This window comes from Podarcis cretensis, assembly GCF_951804945.1.
Source record: "Podarcis cretensis genome assembly, chromosome: 11".
Taxonomy (NCBI): domain Eukaryota; kingdom Metazoa; phylum Chordata; class Lepidosauria; order Squamata; family Lacertidae; genus Podarcis; species Podarcis cretensis.
Genome location: NC_137180.1, coordinates 38,751,497 through 38,775,124, shown reverse-complemented (window position 1 = coordinate 38,775,124; position 23,628 = coordinate 38,751,497). Strand labels below are relative to the sequence as shown.

Here is a 23,628-nt window from a genome sequence, read left to right as displayed (position 1 = left end):
GATTCCGGTGCTTGGAATGGATGAGGGAAAAAAAATGGAAAGGAGGCCTAGGAATGTTTCCTCTACAGCAACTTTTGGAGAAAGAGTTTCCACTCAGAAAAATGTTTTAATGGTGTTACCTCTTGTTTTGGAACATTGCATTACAAAGAACTCTGCTATTTACATAGTTTTCCGAGCCACAGGACATTCTGAAATCAGAATTTTCTGATTTGAGCTTGTGTGGTTTTATTTAGTCATCGAGCCATTGAAGTCCACAAAACATTTTTTTAAAAACCCTAGGACTGTCCTTATTTAATCATAGTAGGGCTCCAGTGTTTTTATCAGCTCAAGCTTTCTTAGGAACAGGGATGAGAGAGCAACCTGCAGCACTGGAATGTGTGCATTTACTTCTAAATAAACTTGGCTAAGGTAGAAACAAAACGAAACAAAAAAATCCAAAATCCAGTTGCATAATAACTTTATTGGAGCCGATAAAATGTTGCAAAAATGTGTGCAAGCTTTGAATAATAATAAAAAATATTCCAGAACTCTTCATCAGGTGAGATGTTGCACAAAGCGGGAGTTGTGGGGTGAAGGTGCTAAACAAGTTGTTTTACTATTAGGCTGACTTCTGAAGCCTTGGGGTCAGCATTTAGATCTGGGCTGTGGGACCTGAGGCCCTCCAGATGTTGTAGGACTCCATCTCCCATCATCCTGGTTAAAGTAACTTGTTTAAAGTACTGGAAGCAGAGTGTAGGAATAAATGTGGACAGTTCTCCCAATAAAAGAAGTGAAGTCCCCCAAGGATTGACTGGAACATTTGCTTTTTAAATTCTTCATTCATACAGGATTTGGAGTTATGAGTGAGCCGTGAGGTAAGTGCGTTTGTTGATGATAACAGAGCTGCAAGAACAAAAACAGATTGCGGGAGGCTCCAAAAGGATATCTCCAAACTGGGGGAATGAGCATTAAAATGGCAAATGTGATTCAGTGGAAGCAAGCGTTGTGTCATGCATGTTGGGCTAATAATCCTAACCACATATACAACTCAAGGACTCTGAACTGGAAGTGACTGGCCAAGGAGCAGCTTGATGAAGATATTGACCCAGTGTGCAGCCGCTGTGAAAAAGTCGAACTCCCTGTTAAGGATCATTAGGAAAGGGTTTAAAATAAAACAGCCAATATTATATTGTCACTGAACGAATCTGTGATGTGGCCATGCTTAGAATACGGTGTTCATTTCTGGTTGCCACACCAAAACAATACTGTACAGCTGGAAAAGGCTCAGAAAAGGGGAAGCAAAATGGCCAAGAGGCTGGAGCAACTTCCCTATGAGGCAGAAGTGGTTTGCTGGGTGCAGTGGAACAGCTCTACTGGTTGCCTGGCAGATGGGTTGTTGCTGCTTACAGTGAGGTGAAGGCACGGCAGTGGGGAGGTCATTGCCAGCAGGAGTGCCAAACTGGGGTTTAGACAATTTCACGACAAATAAGGCAATGGCTGGAGTACTGCAGGCACAATGGCTCTAAATACTCATTGCTGGAGAAAGTGCTGTTGCTGCTCATGTCCTGCCAGCAGGCTTCTCATAGGCATGTGGTTGGCCAGCATAAGAACAGGGTTCTCTATAGCCTATGCACCTTTGGTCTGATTCAGCCGGGCTCTTTTCATGTGCTTACCACTGACCAATTCATTTCGGCACCTGAGGCAAAGCACAAAATGGCACCCCCCTGGGAAGAAGAGGTGAGTGAAGATCTACATCAGGAATAAGAAGGGGAATATATATATATATATATCTACAATGATAACAAGAGGGTGGGAATCAAATTAACCTTACCCAATGGTTGAAGTGAGAATCAAGGGCCATCATGTGGGGAAAGGGGTCTGCTCTGAATCATGCCCCTATCAGCTGAGAGGCCGCTGTACTGGTGACATTTGCCTGGGTGGGGTGCTTCTGAGGAGGACGCAGATCCGACCTCCAAGGAGTACCCCACAGCCTTTGTTGCTGCAGCAATGATGCATTCCTTGGAAGCAGGAACTGCTGCCCTGGCAGATCCTGCCGCCTGACCACTGCCTAATGGGTGGGCTGGCCCTGCCTCTGCCCACTGTCCATGCTGGTCAAGGGGTGCCATCTTAAGTACAGTCATACCTTGGGTTACAGATGCTTCAGGTTGCATTTTCTCAGGTTATGGCAGTCGCGCATGTGCAGAAGCGCTAAATTGTGCTTTGCACATGCACAGAAGCGCTGAATCACACAGATGCACCGCTGCAGGTTGCAGACACTGTGGGTTGCGAACATGCATCCCGCACCGACCATATTTGCAATCCGGACGTCCACAGGGGGAGCAGCAGGTAAGCTCTGTCTTGCATAACCGATTACAAGATGTGGCACATGCACACCATTTGCATGCCAATGCCCATCAACTTTGTTGGGGATGGCCCCCTCAAATATTTTATTGGGTGGGCCGAAGGGACCTCAGCCCCTACGAGTTGGCTCTCCTATGATGCTGGCTGAAGCTTATGGAAGCCCAACAGCGCCTGGAGCCCCCTCACCCATTTACAGAGGCGTGCAAATGGCAGGTAGTCGTGAAAGGCGCAGGAGCCTACCAGAGGAAAAGCTGGCAGCCTTATCAAGGGGCTCGATAGACCAATGCGGGTGCAAAAAATCGTGTGATGTGGAGCCTAGACTCCGGTGTGGCCAGGCGCCCATTCTGCAGGGAAGGAACGTCTGAGCGAGAAAAAAAGGCGCCTGGCTGGTCTTCGATCCCCTTGGCGCGCGCTGGGGATTTCCACACCCCCCTAAAATTCCTCCCCCCCTCCCTCCATATCGTTCACTGTCATCTCAGCGGGTCAATGGCCGGTTCTTTTCCTCCGGCCCGCCACCCGAAGGGAGAGGGGCGGGCTGCAGCAAGAGGAACCTTTTCGGCCCGCGAGGGCGAGGAGGAACCGCCAAGCAGCCCGAGGGGAAGCGGACGGCCACTGCGGTGGCAGCTGTGGCGTCGGCTAGAGCGAGAGCAAGCTGGAGAAGCTGCAGCCTGGCTGGGCGGGGAGGCGGCGCTTGGGTCGGCCAGGCCTGGCGCGGGTTGGCAGGGGTGAGGGAGCGGAGGCGGGGCGAGAGGCGAGCTGGGAGGGACGCCAGCCTGCGCTGGGCTCGGGCTGCCTGGCTGGCTGGGGCTGAGGCGAAGGAAGCAGCGCGGCGGCGAGCGAGGGCTGCTGTGGTAGCGGCGGCGAAGCAGCAGCAGGCGCAGACGGAGGCTTGGCGCGCTCGGCTTCTCTCCCTTGGCTGCAGGGCGCGCGACTGGGGCCCGGGCGGGTGCGTGACAGCCGAAGGTGAGAGCCTTTCCTGCCCGCGTCGCCGTCCCCTCGCCTCCGCCCGCCTCCCTTCCCTGCCTCGCTGCTGCCGGCCTAGCGAGCGTGCGGAGGGGAGTCCGGCGGCGGGGCCGGGACGCCGCTTGGCCGCGCGCTGCAGACATCCTGTTCGGCGGCGCGAGGCCTCCTGCCGCCTGAAGGGGGGCTTCGCTGTCTCTCTCTCTTGCGCGCGGCTCCGGCTTCTTCCCCTCCCGGTGACAGGCAGGCAGGCAGGCAAGCAAGGAAAGCCTTGCATTGCATTCATTTCCCGTCTCCCCTGCCCAGCTGGCTTGGCTGGAGGAAGTTGAACTGGAGCGGAGCGGCGTCCTTGCAGCAGCGGGACCCGATCCCCGCGCCAGCTGGTTAGCTTGCGAAGGAGGAAAAAATGCTTTCTCGGGGAAAGGGCGCTCAGGATTGCAGGAGGTTGCATTTATGGCAGCCCCGCTCCTCAGCCCCAGACCAGCCTAGGTGCCCTCCACTCTCAAGGTCTGGGGACTGGGAAGGGTGCGAGGAAGGGAGGAATTGCCGGGTTAAATATTTCGTATTCCCTGCCTCGCCTCCCTCTTTTTTGGGTGCTGCTGGCGGCCGACAGAGTTAAAGCTGCGCTGAACTGCATGCATCGCGGTTAGGCGAATTCTCAATCGGCTACAGGTCGTTTGAAAAACCCGGAAGGAATAAACCCTCTCGCTGACTTTATATTTCAAAATCTGAACACGTTTCCTTTTTCTTTCTTTTTCTGCCTTTGGACTTTGCACAGCGGCTGTGCTGCGTGAGGAAGTCCACACTGCTGGCTTATGTGGAGAAGCAAATCAAAAGAGTACATGGCACTTCTTGGTCTAGACAGTGTGCAATGGCAAGAGTGGAGCACCAGGTGCTAGACTTGGTTGATGCTAAATAAAGCTGGCTAAATATTGACACTAAAATCTCATTCTCTGGATAAGCGAGCAATCCACGGAAGTTAATCTGGAAAATTGCTTCACACCATTTTCCTGATAGGAATTTTAATCATGTGTTGGAAGGCTAAACCCCCCCTCCCCACCGCACTCCTGTAATGTATTCATATTATAAGTACCGAATTTGCATAATGTTGTTCAACATAACTTTGCTCTTTTCTACATGTATTGTCTTTACTATTTTGAAAAACTTTAATTTCTCTTATAAATAAGTAAGCAAACTCTTACTACCCTATCCGGAATACACAGGAAGACTTACTGGTTTTAATTAGATGCAATGTGAAGCAGAGATGCAATTTGTTGAATTCATAGCCCAGATATTATATGAAGCTTGTGTTGCCAAAGCTGCATTTCAGTTAAGTGTAATGAGCTGTTAAGCGAACTTCTTGTGCTATCGAGAGTGCTGCATTGTGTTTGCTTTGGGATTTACTGGTGGCATTTTAGAAAAATAGCTCTTATTGGTGTATTGTGTCTTTCCTGGAAATGGAAAGTGTCTGGTTCTGGAGGAACAAATGGCTGGTTGAAGGATTTGAGTTCAGGAAGGGGAGAGGAAAGTCTTGGGTTTTCTGCTGCCTTGCCTCTAAGCATTGGATTAAAACGTGCCCACACTGAAAAAAGAGGGTATAAGAAGCATAGAACCATTTGAATAGGCAGAGAAATTTCTTGCCATTCAGATGACAAGTGGAAAAGGAATTGCAAAAGGAATTAAGCAGGGTGTTGCATTTTCACTTGATGTGTGTTGCTGGGTTATATTTTTATTAATTCATCAACAGAAAAAATCCAGTGTGTGGTACCCATAATGTAAAAAAAAAATGAAGACATTAGGTTGTATCCAACATAATCTCTACTTAGAGTAGACCCACTGAAATTAATAAACTTGACTAACTTATTTATTAATTTCAATAGGTCTACTGTGCGTAGAACATAGTTGGATACAGACCAATTAATTGAATGTATAAGGGAAAACAAAACAAAACAAAAAACCAACACCCTAGTAAAATCTCTGTGGTGCCGACAGGAGGAGCTATTATAACTTAAGGCTATGACACTCACAGGTGCAATCCTGTGCCTGTCTACTCAGTAGCAAGTTCTGTTGAGTTCATTGAAACTTACTTCTATTTCAGTAAGTACACAGTTGTAGTCTTAATGTATAAAAATTTGTATAGTAGAACAGATGCTTTGCAAGTATAAGGTACCAGTTTGTTAAATAATTTTGGCCAGAAGAGCTGGGAATGACTTCTACAGTCAGAGTACAGTGGTACCTCAGGTTACATACGCTTCAGGTTACATACGCTTCAGGTTACATACGCTTCAGGTTACAGACTCCGCTAACCCATAAATAGTGCTTCAGGTTAAGAACTTGGCCCCAGGATGAGAACAGAAATTGTGCTTCAGCGGCGCGGCGGCAGCAGGAGACCCCATTAGCTAAAGTGGTGCTTCAGGTTAAGAACAGTTTCAGGTTAAGAACGGACCTCCGGAATGAATTAAGTACTTAACCCGAGGTACCACTGTATACTGTTCTAAGGTAGAGGGACTGCTATAAAGAAAGAATCCCATTACTCCTCAGGATTAAAACCTGTAAGCTACAGAAGGATAAAATCTGGACCACATAAATTTAATGGGCATTCTGCTTCTTGATCAGGCAAATCCAATTCCACTTTATTTAAAAGATCATAATAATGTTTGCATATAGTACTTGGATTGTCCTGCAATGCTGTAATCACTTATAAGGGAGTAAGCCCCATTGCACTTCATGGAACTTACTTCTGAATAGATGTGCAGAGAATTGCATTCTAACTTCTTTAAAAGCTCCTATAATTAGTACAGGACTGTTTACAATAATGGCTGGAGACAGTGTTTTAATTTTGTTTAAAATGTGATTGGCTTGTGGAACACATTAATAGCACAAAGAATAAACGTAACAAGTAAATAGTTCTTTTAAAAAGTTATTGCTTAATGTGTAAGGTCATAAAGATGTCTTAGGCAGAGCGAATAGCTCTTCAGGACAACTTCAGAAGCAGAAAACTCATACTAAAATGTCTTGGTCAAGCAAACAGTTGAGTCTATCCTGAGAGATTCTTTCCTGTTCTCAAACTGACTGCAAACCAGAGGCTGATCTGTACCCTATCACTTGCTGGTATAAATACTGCAGTATTTCTGTATTATGGAAGTATTGGAGCATGGCAGCCATGTTGGTAAGATCCATCAGTTTGCTGTCTTGGAGAATAGGCTTAACAGCTAGAGGTTTGCTGGGCAAGACCATTGCTTGGCCCTGATTTCCAATACAGACTTGTACTGGCTGATAACAAAAAGGCAAAATGAAACTGCTGCATTTGGGGAATACAGTACATGGGTATAGAGAAGTTGAGCACTTAACAAAGCGACTTGGGGCATTTGCTTCACATGTGATACATTGTCAACCCTGAGGTTCAAGGGGGTTGTTGCTGTATTGTATCTACAGTGCAACCCTCCCTTTTCAGATTTAACTGAAAGTTTGTTGGGCTGAGTGGAGGGGCTGTGCTATCTTTCTCTACTGGTGGGGAGGGGGGAAATAGGTCAAACTAGACATATTTTACAGTGTTTAGAGAAGAACTCTAATTGGCAGTGTGCCAAAATGGTTGTGTCAACGAGAACAAAGTGAGTAGGCCTTCTCACAAACTTGTGCACTTGTGGAGCTGAAACTATTTCTTAGCGTGATAATAAATATTTCAAAGCATTTGAGATATTTGGAGAAGTGTTAATTTTCTGGCACAGGTTGTGTATATATTTAGTTGAGTGTTGGCGATGTTCCAGACTCTCAAGTCAAGGTGTGTTTAAGTGGACTTGCTTGTTTGTTGCAAGAATTAGTGACGAAAACAATGTACACAGAAATCACTGTAGAACAATTTAATTAATACTTACGGTGCATTCCCCCTTGTTTCCAGTTCCAGATGTGTTCCTAGGCATAGGTGTGAAAGTTCTAGAGTTATTAGTAGACTTTCATAGCCAATGCCGAAGTGTTCAGTTCCTTAGTGGGGGCATGTTGAGGCACATAACCTTACCTCCCCACCACTATACTCCAAGAGTCTAAATCCAATGTAAGATGTTTGGCTAGCTTCCAACAGTACATAAGAGCCCTGCAGGATCAGATCAAAGGCTTATCTAGTCCAGCATTCTAGGCGAGCCTGATGCTTGGGCAATAGCACAATCCCATAGGTGCAGTGGCAATGCTGTGCAAAATTCTGCATGCTGTATCTATAGAAAGTGGTTTTCTTTTCTATTAGAGGCTGTTTACTGAGTGTAATCAGTAAATATATTTACTGATATGCATATTTTTTCTTATTAAGAGGTTTACCACTGAGTTTTGGTGGTGGGCTTTGTTAGATGTGCATTTGTCAAGTGACTTGGAGGCGCCACCTTCTCCGGAGGACCGAGGGGACCTGATCCGACATCCAGTTGTCGTGCATGCGGGGGAGGGGGGGCACAGTGCCTCAGCCCCAAGGAGCTGGCACTCTTGTAGCATATCAATTCTTTCAATGCATCATTTACCCTTCTTGTCAAGTTCTTTTTGCAGATACCAGAGAGTGGAGAAAATTAGCATGTAGTGATACTGCATGTTCATTCGTGGGTTCCTAAGTACAGCAGAAAGGCTGGAGTACAGTGAGAGAAGAGCTTTGTAGAGATGCTACATGGTGCCTTTGGATGGTTGATAACTTGTGGCATCTTCAGAATCAAAAGGGCAGCTTTGCAGAGAGGAGTGTAACAGAATGACAGAAGACGTGAGGGGGTATAGGCACTTGTAACAGAGCTTACTGGCTCTCAAATGTAATTCTTGTTTAATCAAAGCAGTCAGTACTGTATACCCAACTAACAAAACCAAAGTAAGAGTTTGGGAAGGGATTGTACTTGCAGGAGGTCTGTTTCTCCTCTTTTCTTTCCAATAGTTTCACCTTTTAAGTACATTGATAGATGGCGACTTGTGCAGAGCTGTTTCTTGACCTTGTGTATATGCACAGGAATACTCTTTTACACTTGGCTTACAGTCACACAGCCAAATGACAACATGCATGAAAATAATTCTGTTGACGGATGATGATTGGTTGTCCTTATTGATTAGTCTTCACTAACATTTCCTCAGTGCATTGAAGATGTAAGGGATCAAAAGGCACTTCCCCCCATATATTATGAAGCCTGGCTCATGGAAGAGTAAACATGGTGTAAAATCCCATGTTTTTAAGATCATGAGAACCAAAGGACCTGTTATCATTACTTCCAATATATTTGCCAGTCATTGGTAGACAGAGATATGGCACTTTGTGCTCCATTTTTCTTCTTTCATACATAACTGCACATTGCAGGTCTAGATATAGAAAAAGATGATAACTTTTAGTAAACATTTACATCCATTAGTAACCATTGGTTATATTGAGAAATATTTCCCCATATTTTATCCTCTGATGCTACTGAATCTGTGTCATTGCTATTGCTTGTGAAGCCATCTGTGCTACAAGTTTCTTCACATAATTCCTCTTCTTCCTGTGAACTCACTAATACAGTCATCAGGTATCTGTCATCATTAATCATTCAACCAGTGTTATTAATGGACCAGTTGGTGATAATAGCAGTACAGTTGTCTTCACTGAAATATTTGGTAAGAAGTTATTTGTATATAGAGAAGCAAAGTGCTGGATGTAGGAGAAAAGAAGTTAACAGTGGTACCATCACTATTCTGGATCTCAGTATCTTGAGCTTCAATATTTTGTTTGTGTGAGATTCTATTTTGTTTCTAATTTTCCCACATTTCTATGGTGGCCCTATTTTCACAGAACAGTAAGCCATGGTCAATAACAAACCATGGCATACCACAAATCATGCTCGTCACACTCCTTCCTTTACTGAGCTGGGTGGGAACAAAGCAGAGTGCTGTCTGAATGTTACATGTGAACCAGCACTCATGCTTTCCTTGTCTTCAGACAAGCCATGAGCAGAAGCCAAGGTTTGTTCTGGGCTTCTGTTTGTGGCTTGTTTGGAGAGAAACAAATGTAAGCCCTGGTTCACATTTATTTTCTCTGTGCTAAGCAAAGGGAGCAGCAGAGTAGATGCAATATGAGCAGTCATGGTAAACCATAGTTTACCATGATGTGTGAACCCAGGCCAGGTCCTAAGAACAAATTCAGGAGACATATTAGAAAGCTCTTTGGTTTCCAACACCCAGAAACTTGAGGACCATGTAAGGCAGGGGACCTTTTCTGGCTGGTGGACCAGATCCAAACCTCCACCATCCTCTGCAGGTCACCTTGACCAGGTGTGGGAGGTACTCACTTGTCCCATTGTGACATCAAGCGATAACTTCAAAGGTGCTTGCTAAAAGCATGCTACAGATAAAGAATGTCTATTTGCAGCTGTGGTTTGAATCCAAACATCCAATTTTATTTTCATTTATTTATTATATTTATATACCGCCTTTATCTTCCGAGAAGATCAAGGTGGTGTACAGTGGATGCTCGGGTTGCGAATGTGATCCGTGCGGGAAGCACATTCGCAACCCGCAGCGTTCGCAACCTGCAGCACCGCGGGTCACGATTTGGCACTTCTGCGCATACGCAAAGCGCAATTTAGCGCTTCTGCATATGTGCAAGCACCGAAACCCAGAAGTAACCCGTTCTGGTACTTCCGGGTTCGGCGCGGTGCGCAACCCAAAATTGCACAACCCGAAGTGTCTGTAACCCAAGGTATGACTGTACATGGTTCTCCTCCCCAATCCACCCTCACAACAACCCATGGGTTAGGCTAAGAGATGGTGACTGGCCCAAGATCACCCAGTGAGCTTCATGGCTGAGTGGGAATTTAAACCACACTTAGCTCAAATGGATGAAGCAGGGGTCAGGTTCATTTCCCATCAGCTGATAGGCACTGAAAATGATCCCCACTTAGTGCAGCTGATCCCAGTGTGGCTCAGATGCATGAAGAGACAGTATGTCACAGTACAGAACATGTATACTGCCTTTGGTGCAGAATACAAAACTGTCTCCTTAACTCATAATTTTCATGCTTTTTGATGCATGAATGACTTTGTAAGAACCTTAACTCTACTGAAGGAGTTTTGATCCTAGAATTATTAGGTCATGTGTAAATGGTTTCTGTGACTTTGAAAATGTAGGATTCGATACCACATCTATTCTACTATGAGCCATAGTTCATGAAATACAGATTTTCAAAAATTGTGTTATGTGATCCTACTGCAACTGGGATAGAGCGGGGTTTTTTCCAGAGAATTTCTTTGGCAGAATTAATCCATCAGTTGGAATTTTCACATAACCGTTATTCATTATACTTTGCAGCAAATGGCAGAGTGGCAGTATAAAAAAAATATTATCCTGTAAATAGTCTCACCTGCTAGAATTACATAGCCCCCTTAAGACATTTTATTCTTTGCTTTAAAAGGTTTTCACTGTTTAAGTGAATGCTTTCACTTGTTGGTACAGCAATGCAGCAATTAGATTATGATTTGAATTTAGCTTTTTCTATAGCTGTAGAATGAATAACAGGTGAAATAATAAAAACTTTATAAGGCACCTACTGTTCTGGATTTCTGTAAGCTAGTGTTTAGTGTGTATATTTATAGTATTTTACAGCAGTGTATTGCTTTTTTAACTTCGTAATCACACCAACATGATTTAAATGTTCAAGCCTCGTCTTTTGCTCCAGGTCTAATTTAAGTATTTACCACTTCCCCCAGCCTGACAAAATACTGCTCCTTAGGTGGTCTAGCTTTAGTACAGTTACATAAAGCTGTGGGAAATCACATCAAAATATGAAAGGAGTAGGTTAAAGTCTTCATAGAAAAATTGTAACCTTGCTGTTAAATGTATAGTTTCTGAGGGAATAAAAAATGGAGGCACGTGATTTCATGCATAAAATCAATTTGTGTTCGAGCAATTCTTCTTTTCTCAGAAGAACCACCCCAAAGCAAGAAGGCAAGCTTGGGAGGATGCCATGGGTTAAACCCACCCTAGTTTAATTCACTCTTTCTCATGCTTGCCCTCAGCATTGGAGAAGGTAGACCAGTAGGGAGAAGAGCACTGATCCCCTAGGAGTATAGCCGATTTTAAAGATAAGAGCCCCAGAGCCCCTTTCCTGCCTTCTCCTGTCTTAGAACTTAAGCTCCTCTGTCCATACTCAGTCACTAGATTCTGCGCTGCCATGATGGATATTCGTTGAAGGATGGTTGCGCCACAAACTAGGCCTAAGATGAAAGACCTGTGTGCCTTCACGTTCTCTCCCTTATCATCACTTTTAACTGTTTGCCCCTGTTTCTATCTTTTTAAGCATGTATGATAAATTCACCTTTTAATTGCCAGTCATTATCCCATACCTGTTTTAAGTCTTATGTGTTCAGTTTATCCGTATGTCTTATCTTATGCTGGTCTGTGACTGAAATAAAGTTTGATACTGATATTTAAGCTCCTCTGTAAAAAAAATATGTATGAAATAGGGATTCAGTAATTTGCGAGGGGTGGGGTGGAAGTGCACCAAACAGAGAGCAGGGGTGACTTGGCCATTAAGGATGAGCACTTATTAGGGGGACTTCCCATAGAATCATAGAGTTGGAAGGGACCCCGAGGTTCATCTAGTCCAACCCCCTGCAATGCAGGAATATGCAACTGTCGCATACGGGAATCGAACCTGCAACCTTGGCATTATCAGCACCACGCTCCAACCAACTGAACTATCCATTCTAGCAACCCCTGGACTGGAATGCGGAAGCATTGTTCACCTGGTTTCCCAATGCAGAGGTCGCTGCTGGTAACTGAGAAAGGCGAGATGGTGGGGAGGGTGGCAAGGTGTGGGGGCTGTCAACCTGATGCCCCCACCTCTCTGCCCACATCATACTTATTTCCACTCTAGTGTGCTCCTCTCAGTTACTGGCAGTGACCTCCTCAGTGAGAAGCCAGGCAAGCAATGTTGTTCCACCTTGCTCTGTCCCGCCAGACTGGACTTGATTTCCATTGTAGAGGCAGTACTACAAGAACTAGCGCACTGGAAACTAATTTTCAGTATGTGCACTGAAGTTGTTAGTGCTCACCCCCTATCTATATTACGAAAAGAGGGGTGCTTGTGTAGAAGCTTCCTCTTGGTGCCAAGTAGATTCTTTTCTGGGTTGGCGTACCTCCTTGGAGTTCTAGTTTGAAGTCCGTTTTGTCAGGTCTTCCATTTTAATTTTTGTTCCGTGCCAGCACACTTGTTTCTGAAACATTTCCCACTAGAACCTGAGCTTACCATAGTTAGAGCCTTCAGTGAGAATGGGAGTAATTACGTTAATTTCATGTCTGAATTTTTTTCTTCCTCCGTAGGTGAAGTATGCGTGCAGAACTCCACCGCAAAAAGTTTAAGAAAAGTGAACATTTTCCAGCAAGTACATCAGAAGGAGGTGCAGCAAGGAGTAATTTTCAGCCCACCTTGAAAAATTGTGCCCATAAGTGCCAAGCTGACCTGAAAAGGAACTAGCTGGGAGTCTATACATAGATAAAAGTCCAATCTTCTGAAATTTCACTGATTAAATGTAAAAGACGCACATACAGCCTGAGCTGTACAGCCACAGATTCTGGTGCTTCTTATATGTTTGTGTTACAGTCCTTCTAACTGACACGTTACTTCCCCTGTTTATAACTTCTTTCGCTGTATATACAATAAAACCGAGTAGCACTGTGTTGCTGTTATTCGCTAAAATAATTGAATGTTAAGACCTTTGCCAAAATGAGTGCAGAAGGATACCAGTACAGAGCTTTATACGATTACAAAAAAGAACGAGAGGAAGACATTGACTTACACCTGGGAGATATTTTAACTGTGAATAAAGGTACTTTAGTGGCCCTTGGATTCAATGACGGGGAAGAAGAGAAACCTGAGGAAATCGGTTGGCTGAATGGTTATAACGAAACTACTGGAGAAAGGGGGGACTTCCCAGGAACTTACGTAGAATATATCGGAAGAAAAAAGATTTGTCCCCCAACTCCAAAGCCTCGGCCTGTTCGACCTCTTCCTGTGGCACCAAGTCCAGCAAGAGTAGGAACAGACAATGATCAACCAGGTTAGTAGTGACTCTCCCCCACCCCTAATCATTGTGGTTCAATGTCCAAACCTTTATTCTATGGAATATTTAGTGGATACTGCAAATGGTAAGTCATTGAAATTGGTCAGAACACTGGTAGCTTTATTATTATTATTATTCGTATTTCTCTAAACCATGTTCACTTTGTAACAACTGCATTTTCCTATTTGGACTAGAAAAGAGTTCATGCTTTCCTTGCATTTTGATTGCCCTTGTGCAGCATGACCATAAAATAGCAAAAACCATAATGGTTTTGGGAAGTACTTCAGCATACTTGCCTTCAGACTGTGTTCCAGAGAACCCTGTGGTACTTCAGTAAGAATGTTGGTAACGGCAAACAAGTTTTCTTTAAAGATACATTTTCCATTACTACCGAATTTCCTCTATAACATTTTACCCTTTTGAGTCTCAGGGCATGTTGTCAAGTCAGCTAGGGTGAGATCTGGCTAGTACTCTTCAGTGCTGTGCTCTTGAAAATCTACAGAATCCTCTGCAAAAAGCAGGGGTTCTCTTCAAGACAAGTGTGGAAGGGGTGTCCTGAATGTAACCCCCCCCCCAAAAAAAAAACAAACCCTGTTGCTCATCTAACGCATAGGACAGGGGAATTCTAAGATAATAAACATCTCAGTTTAGAGCAGCTGTCACCAACATGATGGCCTCCGGATACTGAACTATAGTTCCCATCACCCAAGATTATTGGCTGCACTGCCTGAGGCTGATGGGAGTTTGGCAATATGTATGATCTGCATACATGAATTATAACTATTTCAATAACACCTGAGTAGTTGTAACCACACATATCACTGAAACTATTACTTGCGACTATAGATAGAAATAAAATATCACTGCTACTGTTGGGTTGTATTCATGGGCCAGTTCTGCTAATATAGCTTAATATTTAAGAAAATATACACTAACTTTATTCAGATAAATACATGGTTTTTAAATGTAATAGGGGCCAGCCCTACCATCATGCAGAATGAGGCAACTGTCTCAGATGACAGATGCTGCTGCAGTGGCCCATGGCTGCTCCTCCAGATTCCTCCAGTCCTTCCACTGCCCCCCCCCAAATGTGGCCTGCTGCCTCAGATCCAGTGAACGATGCCATCTTATCACTAGTATTAATGTAAGTGTCAACTGCTGGCCCAGCTAGTTTTTGCTTGAGGGAAACACCATTTTGTCCTTTGCTTCAGACAGCAAAATGCCTTGGTCTGGGCCTAAATGTATTTTTGCTGTCCTCTGAGGCATACTGGTATTGAAAGCCAGGTCAATCAACTTTTTTTGTAAGAAATATATACATGTAAGAGAAAGAGGTTGGGAAGGAGATGGTTTTCACTAATTCTTTCACCTCCCCACAGTCTATGCCCCCCATATTTGCTCCAGAGAGTTGGGAGGACCCTCTGGAACAGCATGGGTGATGGTTTGGTACTTGCAGGGGGGCATGGGAATCACTGGAAATTGCCTCACTCTCATCTTCTCCTGTTGGAAAGCTCCAATGGATCAGAGAGTCTTCCATCATTAGAGAGATGCCACTTGGATGCAACCCTTAGTCTTGGTGACTTCTAGACCGTCATGTTCTCTCTTCAAGCTCTCGTGTGTGTGTGTGTGTGTGTGTGTGTGTGTGTGTGACAACAGAAGTAACTTACTAGGAAATCATTTTTGTTACTTTAAATGAATTAACGTAACGTGAATCTTTATCGTGTTTTTTTTGTTGAGTAACAGTGTTTGTCATCTTCACCTTTCATGGACCCCTGAATCCCGCCTGCCCACCAAAATCCCAAAGTAGTACAGAATGGTAAAATGTTAAAGCTTGATTCAGAAAAGTAGTTGCTGATGGGAAGGTGGCAAAGTGGAATGGAACTGAACTGCAAGAGATGGCTGTGGCTACATGTATCTGTGTACATCCATCTCCTTTGACGTTGCCTGGGGAGCAGCATGTGCATAAATGAATTTCCCTCTGAGGTTCTGTTGTGCAGAATGCCCACAAAGTAGAAGAGAAAGTGGAAACATGTAACATGGTACTTTCTGCTCTCTTTCTTACACATGGCAAATGTAAGCACCTTGCATGTTTAATAGAGCTGTTTTAGAACAACAGAGGGAATAATTCACAACTGTGTGAGTGTTCCACAAAGTAGTGACAATATGGCTGCCTACAGCTTTATGTCGAAAACATAATCTCCCCTTACATATTAGATATTAAGAAATGCCTTTGGATCCTATGGTGTGGGGAAAATATTTGGTGCTTAAATACCAGCACTGGTGCCTTTCCTTTTCTGGAGTCACAGTGTAAATTATTAAAAGTGGAAATTCTGTTCCCAGGATAATGAAATGGTTAATCTTTTATATAGTCCAAATGAATGTGGGCAGCAAACCAACAGGAACCTTCCCAGGATAATAAACCATTGTTCTGCCCATTAGAGTGCATTTTGACTATAAGGAGACTTGATGTAAAGCTTGCTTGACTGTATTTGGTCAAGTTCATATTTTCCATGCTTAACTTTTTCATACTGCTCCATCAGTAGGAGAGGGAGCACATGAGGAGTGATGTTTCTTACTGTACTACTTGGAGTCAAATTGAAAATGAAAACATAGTTGTATGGTTTACAGATTAGGCCTCTGTTGTGGTTTCTCACTGATATATTCACCATGGTACCTTTTCCCCAAACTATTTTTAACATGTGTTCCCATAAACAAAACAAGCTTTATTTGGGGTTTCTGCTTTTGTTTATCAGACTTAGTAACTTGATACTTGGAACACTTCTCTTTCCTTAATCAGACAAGTGTTTTGTCTTTGTGAGCATACATATCTTGAAATCAACAGATGTGATTGAAATTTGTGCACTATGTTTGAGGACGGCTGAGCTTTAATTAGCTAACAGAAATGTTTTCTTTTTCAAATTTAATTTTCTATACTAACCTAGGATTTAAAATATATAATGCTAACCAAAGCAATTTAATGTATGCCTAAATAACATAGACTACATAACATAGAAATTCTTAAGGGGTTGTGGAAGACAAATAATAATTGTTTTCAACAGTTTTGTCTCAGCCTTTTTGCAGTTAAAGTAACATTTTTGTAGCACCCTAATTACTTAACAAATTAGTAACTGGCTTACCCATTCCAGGATCTTTGTTATCTTCAGCACTGTTTTGCTTTGTGAATGGTTCTACATACCTACATAAGCTTTTAACATAAGTATCAGTCTGCACTTTCCCTTTCATGTTCTTTTGACCTCATTGCTTACAATCCTTTCCCTTTGCATGTATATAGCAATTTAGGATAACATTTCGCCCATCTGATGAAGGGGACCTTGCTTACCAAAAGCATGTGACATAAGAAATGCATTAATCTTTAAGATGCCACAAAACACTTTTTTAAATAATAACAGTGTTTAGCCTTACTGCAGAAAAATGAAATTCCTCTTTCTAACCCCCCGTTTTTAAAATAAAAATTACTGGTAGTTATTGGGAATTCCAGTGATTATCTGAGGTTAGGATCTCTGTGTACTCATGTAAGTACAGCTTGACAGTAAGGGCCAATTTAACATCTTAATGATGGGTGCTACTGCTTCCCCATGTTTAGAACTCTTTCTGTTATTGTCATATCTAGAAAGAGGAATTATGTGATATGGGGAAACCGTGTGGTTATGTCAAACACCAGTATCATTTCTTCCAGGGATGCTGGTCTTGGAAGAAACCACATTACTCGCCCACATGGTGTGGTTTCTCTTTTCAGATTGGAGCCATAAGGAATTTAGCCAACAGGAACCGGCTGTCACACTGCTCTGGTAACCAAATAGCCATAACTTATGGATGAAATTCAGGAACATCCCCTTGAAATTTTGTAGACAGTGCTGTTTATAATTGGTCATTACTGGGGGTGGGGAGAGAATTGGGGTGACTGGAGAAGTATGGATGGTCTTCAACTAAGTTTTGCTCAGAGGAGGCCCGTTGAAATTAATGGACCTAACTTAATCCTGTTCGTTTCAATGCATCCATTCTGAGCAAATTTTTGTTGGATACCTCCCCCAGTATGTTTCCCTTTCCAGTCCCCCCCCCCCCCCCCCCGTGCTTATTCTACTCCACTAACATTTGTGTGAGTATCAGTGCTGGTATAATCATATGGTTGCAAGATGGAGGGCACTTCTATTACTCCTCTTGCAAAAAATAATAATAATCTGTATAACCTTTAAGACGTTTATTGGTTATTCTATGTGTTTACACATACACAAACACACATACAAAAATCATTTTTGGGTATGGTGGTTGCCCTACCAATTAATATTAGAAATATATTTTCAAAGGTAAAAAGTTTCCAAAATAACCTTGGGGGGAGAGGGAGAGACATAGCGGTGAAGGGGAGGACATATCTTTGTGAGTTTCACCTCTCCATTTGACAACATTCGACAAAGCTGAACAGCATGGTCTTTATGTATATTCTGTCTTTTGTTGGGAATTGCACAAAGAGGGAAATGCAATTATTAGCACCCTGCAGAAGAATTCAGATAATCCCTAGGGACATCTTCCTCAAGGGAGAGAGGCTACTTGTACAAATAAACAATATCAGGAGTCTTTACTGATAGTAAAATATTGAAAATTGACAGTTCAACGCTGTGAAACAGCATCCTATTCTACAGCATATTTGTATTTCTTTTAAGAGGCATTGCAATCTACTGGTCTGATTCCCCAGCAAAGCAAGTGGGGTTGGTTGTTTACTCCTGAAATAAAGCTTCTGAAAAGATAAGTGACAATATCTCAGCTTGGAAAAATCTCTACTGCTGTTTTTCAGACCCAGAAAGAAAATGTTTCAAAAGTTTATTGCATTATTTACAAAGATGTGAAATAATATATGAAGTCTCTTCAATATTTGTACAGATACTTCTGTGGGAGGCAGTTGTCTAAAGCCAGGATAGTGGGGAATTCTTGGATTCCCCAAACGTGTTGGTATATCCATGAAATATATTGCAAAGCCAGGTGCTTTAAAAACATGTGACATTTACAAGTAACCTCCTGCCCTAACTCACATTTCAATATGTATCTTGATCCCTGTACTCTAAAACAGCAATCAAACAAAGTAGCTGAGAAGTTGGTATCCCATCATGGACTTGTACATCATGGACTTGCACATGTGCAGGAAATCCAAGAATGGGCTATATCTACATGTTTGCCCACGGAGGTAATAGTTCTCTTCAGGTGTTCTAAATACCTGTGTAGGAGGCACAAAGATGTACATGTTGGCTCCACCCCTTCACCCCGTGCCTTCCCACATTGAGCAGGAAGATCTGAAGTGGGATAATAAGCCCATTCAACACTATAAATGCAGGAATGTCAGGATGGAGGGACGTGGGGCTGACTTCCTGAACCCTGTAGCCTCTGTATAGTTAGACACTGTTAATCCCTAAAGAGGGCTAATGTATTCATGCTAACAATTCTGAACTCCACAATGAAGAGGGGTGTGTGGATGCATGTGTGTGTGTATGTGTACATACAGACAAATATATATGGCTGTTTTATTCCTAAGGAGAAGAAGAAAAGGGGAAGGAATTATTACAATTTTTGTTGTTGTTGTTGTTGTTATACCCTGCCCATCTGACTGGGTTGCCCTAGCCACTCTGGGTGGCTTCTAGCACACATAAAAAGACAATAAAACTTCACACATTAATAGGCTTCCCTATACAGGGTTGCCTTCAGATGACTTCTAAAGGTTCTATAGTTACTCACCTCCTTGACATGTGATGGGAGGGCTGTTCCACAGGGTGGGTCCTGCTAGCTAGGGAGTTTTAGTCCAAAAACAGATAAGAGACCCAAGTTTGGGGAACTCTGATATAGATAGACATGGTAATACACCTTCTGAACAACTTTTACATTAATACTGTTGAAAAATGGATTGACATTTCAATATGCCTCCTAAAATGTCTACCTGTTTAGGAAGTTTCTGTTCACTAGTTGTTGTTTTTAAGGGCTAAATGGCTGATTTATCAAAGGACTTCTAGGTAGCTATTAATCTTAAGTAATATACACACAAAAGGGATGGAATTATCAGTTTGCTTGGCATATTTTTGGTGTTACATTTGAACAACTGATTTATTTATTTTTAAAAGGCTAAAGCACTCCCCCCTCAATGCCACAGAACTTCTCTGACTGCTGTTTGACTCCATCTGCTGGTAAATACTCATAGTCCCAAAAACATTTCACACAAGTAATTGATGGATTGAAAGTAACAAAATGAAATCCAGTCTTTGTGTGTGTGTCCCCCACCCAACCAAGACAGACATCTTATTTAAATATTGTATCTAATGGTTCCAACCTAGTAGTGTATCTGATTATAACTCCTGCTAAAATGAAAAGAAAGCCAAAACCTGTCGTCTTGTCTACTTTTAGGGTCACTTGCTTGTGTTAAAATAGACAATTGCATACCAGCCCCAAACCCCGATCCCACCCAACTTCTAATACAAAATTGAAGGATATACTTAATTGGTGGTAATGCGCATTGCTGACACAGTCTATAGGTTTAGCAGTCTTTCACTTGGGGTTTACTTATAAAGGAAGACTTGGGTTTTTTTGCAAAACGTGGTCATTTGCAGCTGCTAATTTCTTGCCAAGAAATGATTAATTCTGTACCACCATGCCCCCTTAAAACTTTTCTTAATGCCATTTACAGATACAGAGTTTCTTGTGAAAGAACGCAGATGTCTGCAGCGCAGCTGGCCATAAAACTTTCTGCATGTGTATCTTGCTTAAAATCTTGTGTCCATGATGAATTACCATGAAATCAGTCTGAAGGCTGAAATCTGAGGAATTACCTTATTTTAATAGCCTGGAATGAAAAGGGCATTTGTGTTGCACTTTAAGTATTTAGCAGTGGTTATGGCTTATGCATTCTGTGGCATTATACTGACAGTACTGAAGGAGTGGTTGGGTTTGCTTTATTAAATCCAGCCAGCTTTTAATTTTTATTTCAAAACAGAAAGATTCAGATGCCATGTCCTAATTCTTTAAATTCTCATCCTGCCCTATAACAAAGATAGTGCACTATATAACAATACATAAAATCAAATAAAACACAACATATTTTATTTTTATTTTTTTAAAAAAACTTATGTTGACTAAACCCTGACCCCAGAAGCCAGCCCAGACAAAGGTCTTACAGTGCTTCTAAAAAATATGCTTAGTTTTTTTGGCTTGCGTCCAAGGGGAGGGGAATTCCACAGCTGCGACAGAGACCAAGAGCTCTTCTGTCTGTGCCTTTTTGTTGTCTGAACGGATCCAGTGAATGGAGTTTCCAGCAAACTTTCTGATGCCCTGAATAGATTGGAGTTGATTAGCATGTTTGTTTGACTTGCATTTATTTAGCAAACAAAACTTTAAAAGCACAGTGCAACATTGGGATTTAATACGCTGCATACATATCACAGTCCTCCCCCCCCCCAGAAGTATTTGAATTGAACTGTGTGGTTGATTGCTGAAAAGTCAGTAAACCACACCTGCACTGCAGTATATGTCTACTCAGAAATAAGTCCCATTGACCTTACGCTCAGCAGCACATGTTAATAGAATGACAGCCTTAGTGTTGACTAAATGCTTCGTTCAAAGCTTTACTGGGAAATTATTCTTCTCTGAATGCTTGTAAATATTTTAACACACAACTCAAGAAACTGGTTAAGGAAAGGAATGAAGGGACCAAAGACTTGTTAGGCCAATTTTAGCATGCTTAGAAATCAGTGTGTTTAGCTTTGTTATACAGTGGTACCTTGGTTCTCGAACAAATTGGCTCCCAAATGCCGCAAACCCGGAAGTAAGTGTTCCGGTTTTGCAAACATTTTTTGGAAGCCGAATGTCCAACGCGGCTTCCGCTTGAGTGCAGGAAGCTCCTGCAGCCAATCAGAAGCTGCACCTTGGTTTTTGAACGGTTTCAGGAGTCAAACGGATTCCTGGAATAGATTAACTTCAAGAACCAAGGTAACACCATATATGCATGCGTGTTTAGGAATGACTCACTTGAAACAATACAGTTCAGGAGCTGTGTAATTTGACTAGTATTGCATAGTATACAATCTTTTCATTGTGTTACTAATCAATTTTCTGGCATATGCATTTTAGTAGTGGGAAAATTTCCACCCCCGTCACTGAATGTATCACATACAAATATTAGAAGGCCAGTCATGGCTGATATTAGAATGAAATGGAATGAGGAATAGAGGAGGAGCCAAGCTTAGATAAGCCTAAGATGTTTAGAGATTTGTAGTAAAATTTAGCTGTACAGGGAAGTGACTTTGGTGTGGCTCACTTGAAGTTATAATGTGGCTTAAGGAGCCAAGGTAGACATTATATGGGAACGTGAGCTTTCCTTCACAATGCAAAGGCAGGAAATCCTTCATCATCCCAATACAGGGGACAGCGTTTACAGAGAAGAATAAGCAGGTGGATGGGAACTGATGCCTTCAACGTGCTGATCTTCTGCTGATAGTCCCTCCGCTGCACTCGCTATTATCTATGGGGCTGTAACTGCATTTCTCAGGATAAACCCAGAGTGGACCCTAAGACAGTTCTTGAATTTGAGTCTCCCAGCTGCAAACCCCACAATGCTGCTTTCTCAAAGTGCAAGTCACTGGAGGCAAAAGTAATCACTGCCGCAGTGAGTACAGAAGCTCACACAGCTGCTTGCCTGCTAAACTGAACATCATAGGACATCTCATGATGAATGGTGAGCAGGTGAACGACACAGTTTGCGCCACTGCGATTGCTTTCTGTTACAAGCAGAGATTTAGTCATCATTGCCCTGCACTGTAAATGCAGCAAAACCCAACTCATTATCTTGCATCTGTGGCTCATGTAATTCAGAGTCAAAACTGGTCTCTTTTTTTTTACTTGCATGCCTTGCTGTAACAGTTAGTAGTCTTCTCTAACCAGCAGCAAGAGACATAGAACTCCCCAAGTGAATGAATGACTGCTCTTCCTTTGTGTAAGAAAGCAGGGTGCTGATTACTACAACTCAGAGCTATTCCCATACATGTGCTTTTGTCTTTTGTTGAAAGAGAAACTGATACTCAGAGAAGCGGGGCTTGCATCCTGGTCTCAACTGTGAGCGAGCAATGACAACATGTGAATTCCAGACAGGGCCAGGAATGGATTAAGAGCTTCCTGTCAGTGTTGTGTATCAGGCTGTAAATCTTCAGTTTTAAACAGTCACTTGAATACTTAATCTTAGTAGTCCTTGCAACAACAAAAATCCAACAAGGCAGCCCAATTTTATTCTTCCACATACTACAGATGAGAAGAGATGCTAAGACTTGAGAAACTGTACTGAAGGCCACTTAGCAAGTTTGTGGCTGAGCTAATATTTAAACTGGGGTCTGCTCATGCTTTTAACCCAACACTAAAGCAGACAGCAAAGAGATATTTCTAGACATTATGGATGTGCAGCTTCATATCAACTTCAGCCTAAGCACATGCAAAGTGGTGCATCGTGAGACAAAAGTTCCTGATTGCACATAGATGCTGATGGTGTCCAAGTTGGTTGAAATTGTTCATGAGATCCTTGGTTCATAGCAAAAAGCTCACTGACAGCACCTGCTGATTGTATAGCAAGAAAACCGATTGTGTGTGTGTGAGAGAGAGAAAAGAATGAAGGGATGTATGTGGACCATCACCTATGAAGGAAGGCTTGAGAAGTTCCAGCTGCTGAGTTTAGGGGGCAAAAGAAGAAGATAACTCATCATTATGAAAAGTGTGGAGAGAATTATGAGAGAGAAAATACTCTGTCTCCAAACACTAGAACATAAGAGTGATACAGTGGAATTGATCAGTCACAAATTCAGGACAAATAAAAGTAAGCTAAACCTCCCACAATAATTATGGAATTTATTGTCACAGAATGCCACAGCAAACATGAGTACATGTCTTTTTTTAAAGGGGGGAGGCTATTCTTTGCTTTATAAATTATGATTATTTCTTCTCTTGAGAGAGAGAAGGTTCAGAAATGGTTGCTGTTTGATTTTAAGCTTTTGAACATGGACTATAGAAGAGATTTAGAGTTCTTGCCAATTCAAATCCAGTCGGCTGTTCCAAATCCGGAATAATTTAGCTGATAATTAGCCTGCATAAGCATTTTTATGAAAAGCATTATTGAGGGCTTTTCCTAGCATAATCCAGTTCTGAGACTTGACCTCTCTATGGGCTTGTTAGTAGTCTTGCTTGTTAGTAGGAGAAAGTGTTGAGGAATGCATGTTCAGTCATACAATGGTACATAACAAGAGCTACTTG

At 42.5% G+C, this 23,628-nt stretch overlaps 1 protein-coding gene across 1 annotated transcript in view; it reads left to right on the top strand.

Moving 5' to 3' along the window:
* The first annotated feature begins 3,135 nt into the window (after nt 1-3,135).
* Nucleotides 3,136-23,628, top strand: part of PIK3R1 (phosphoinositide-3-kinase regulatory subunit 1) — a 66,171-nt gene continuing 45,678 nt past the window's right edge. Inside the window, exons 1-2 of the mRNA XM_079995486.1 lie at nt 3,136-3,303; nt 12,608-13,344. Of these exons, the coding sequence (XP_079851612.1) occupies nt 13,011-13,344 (334 nt within the window). The 5' untranslated portion in view covers nt 3,136-3,303; nt 12,608-13,010. The remainder of the gene's footprint in view (nt 3,304-12,607; nt 13,345-23,628) is intronic.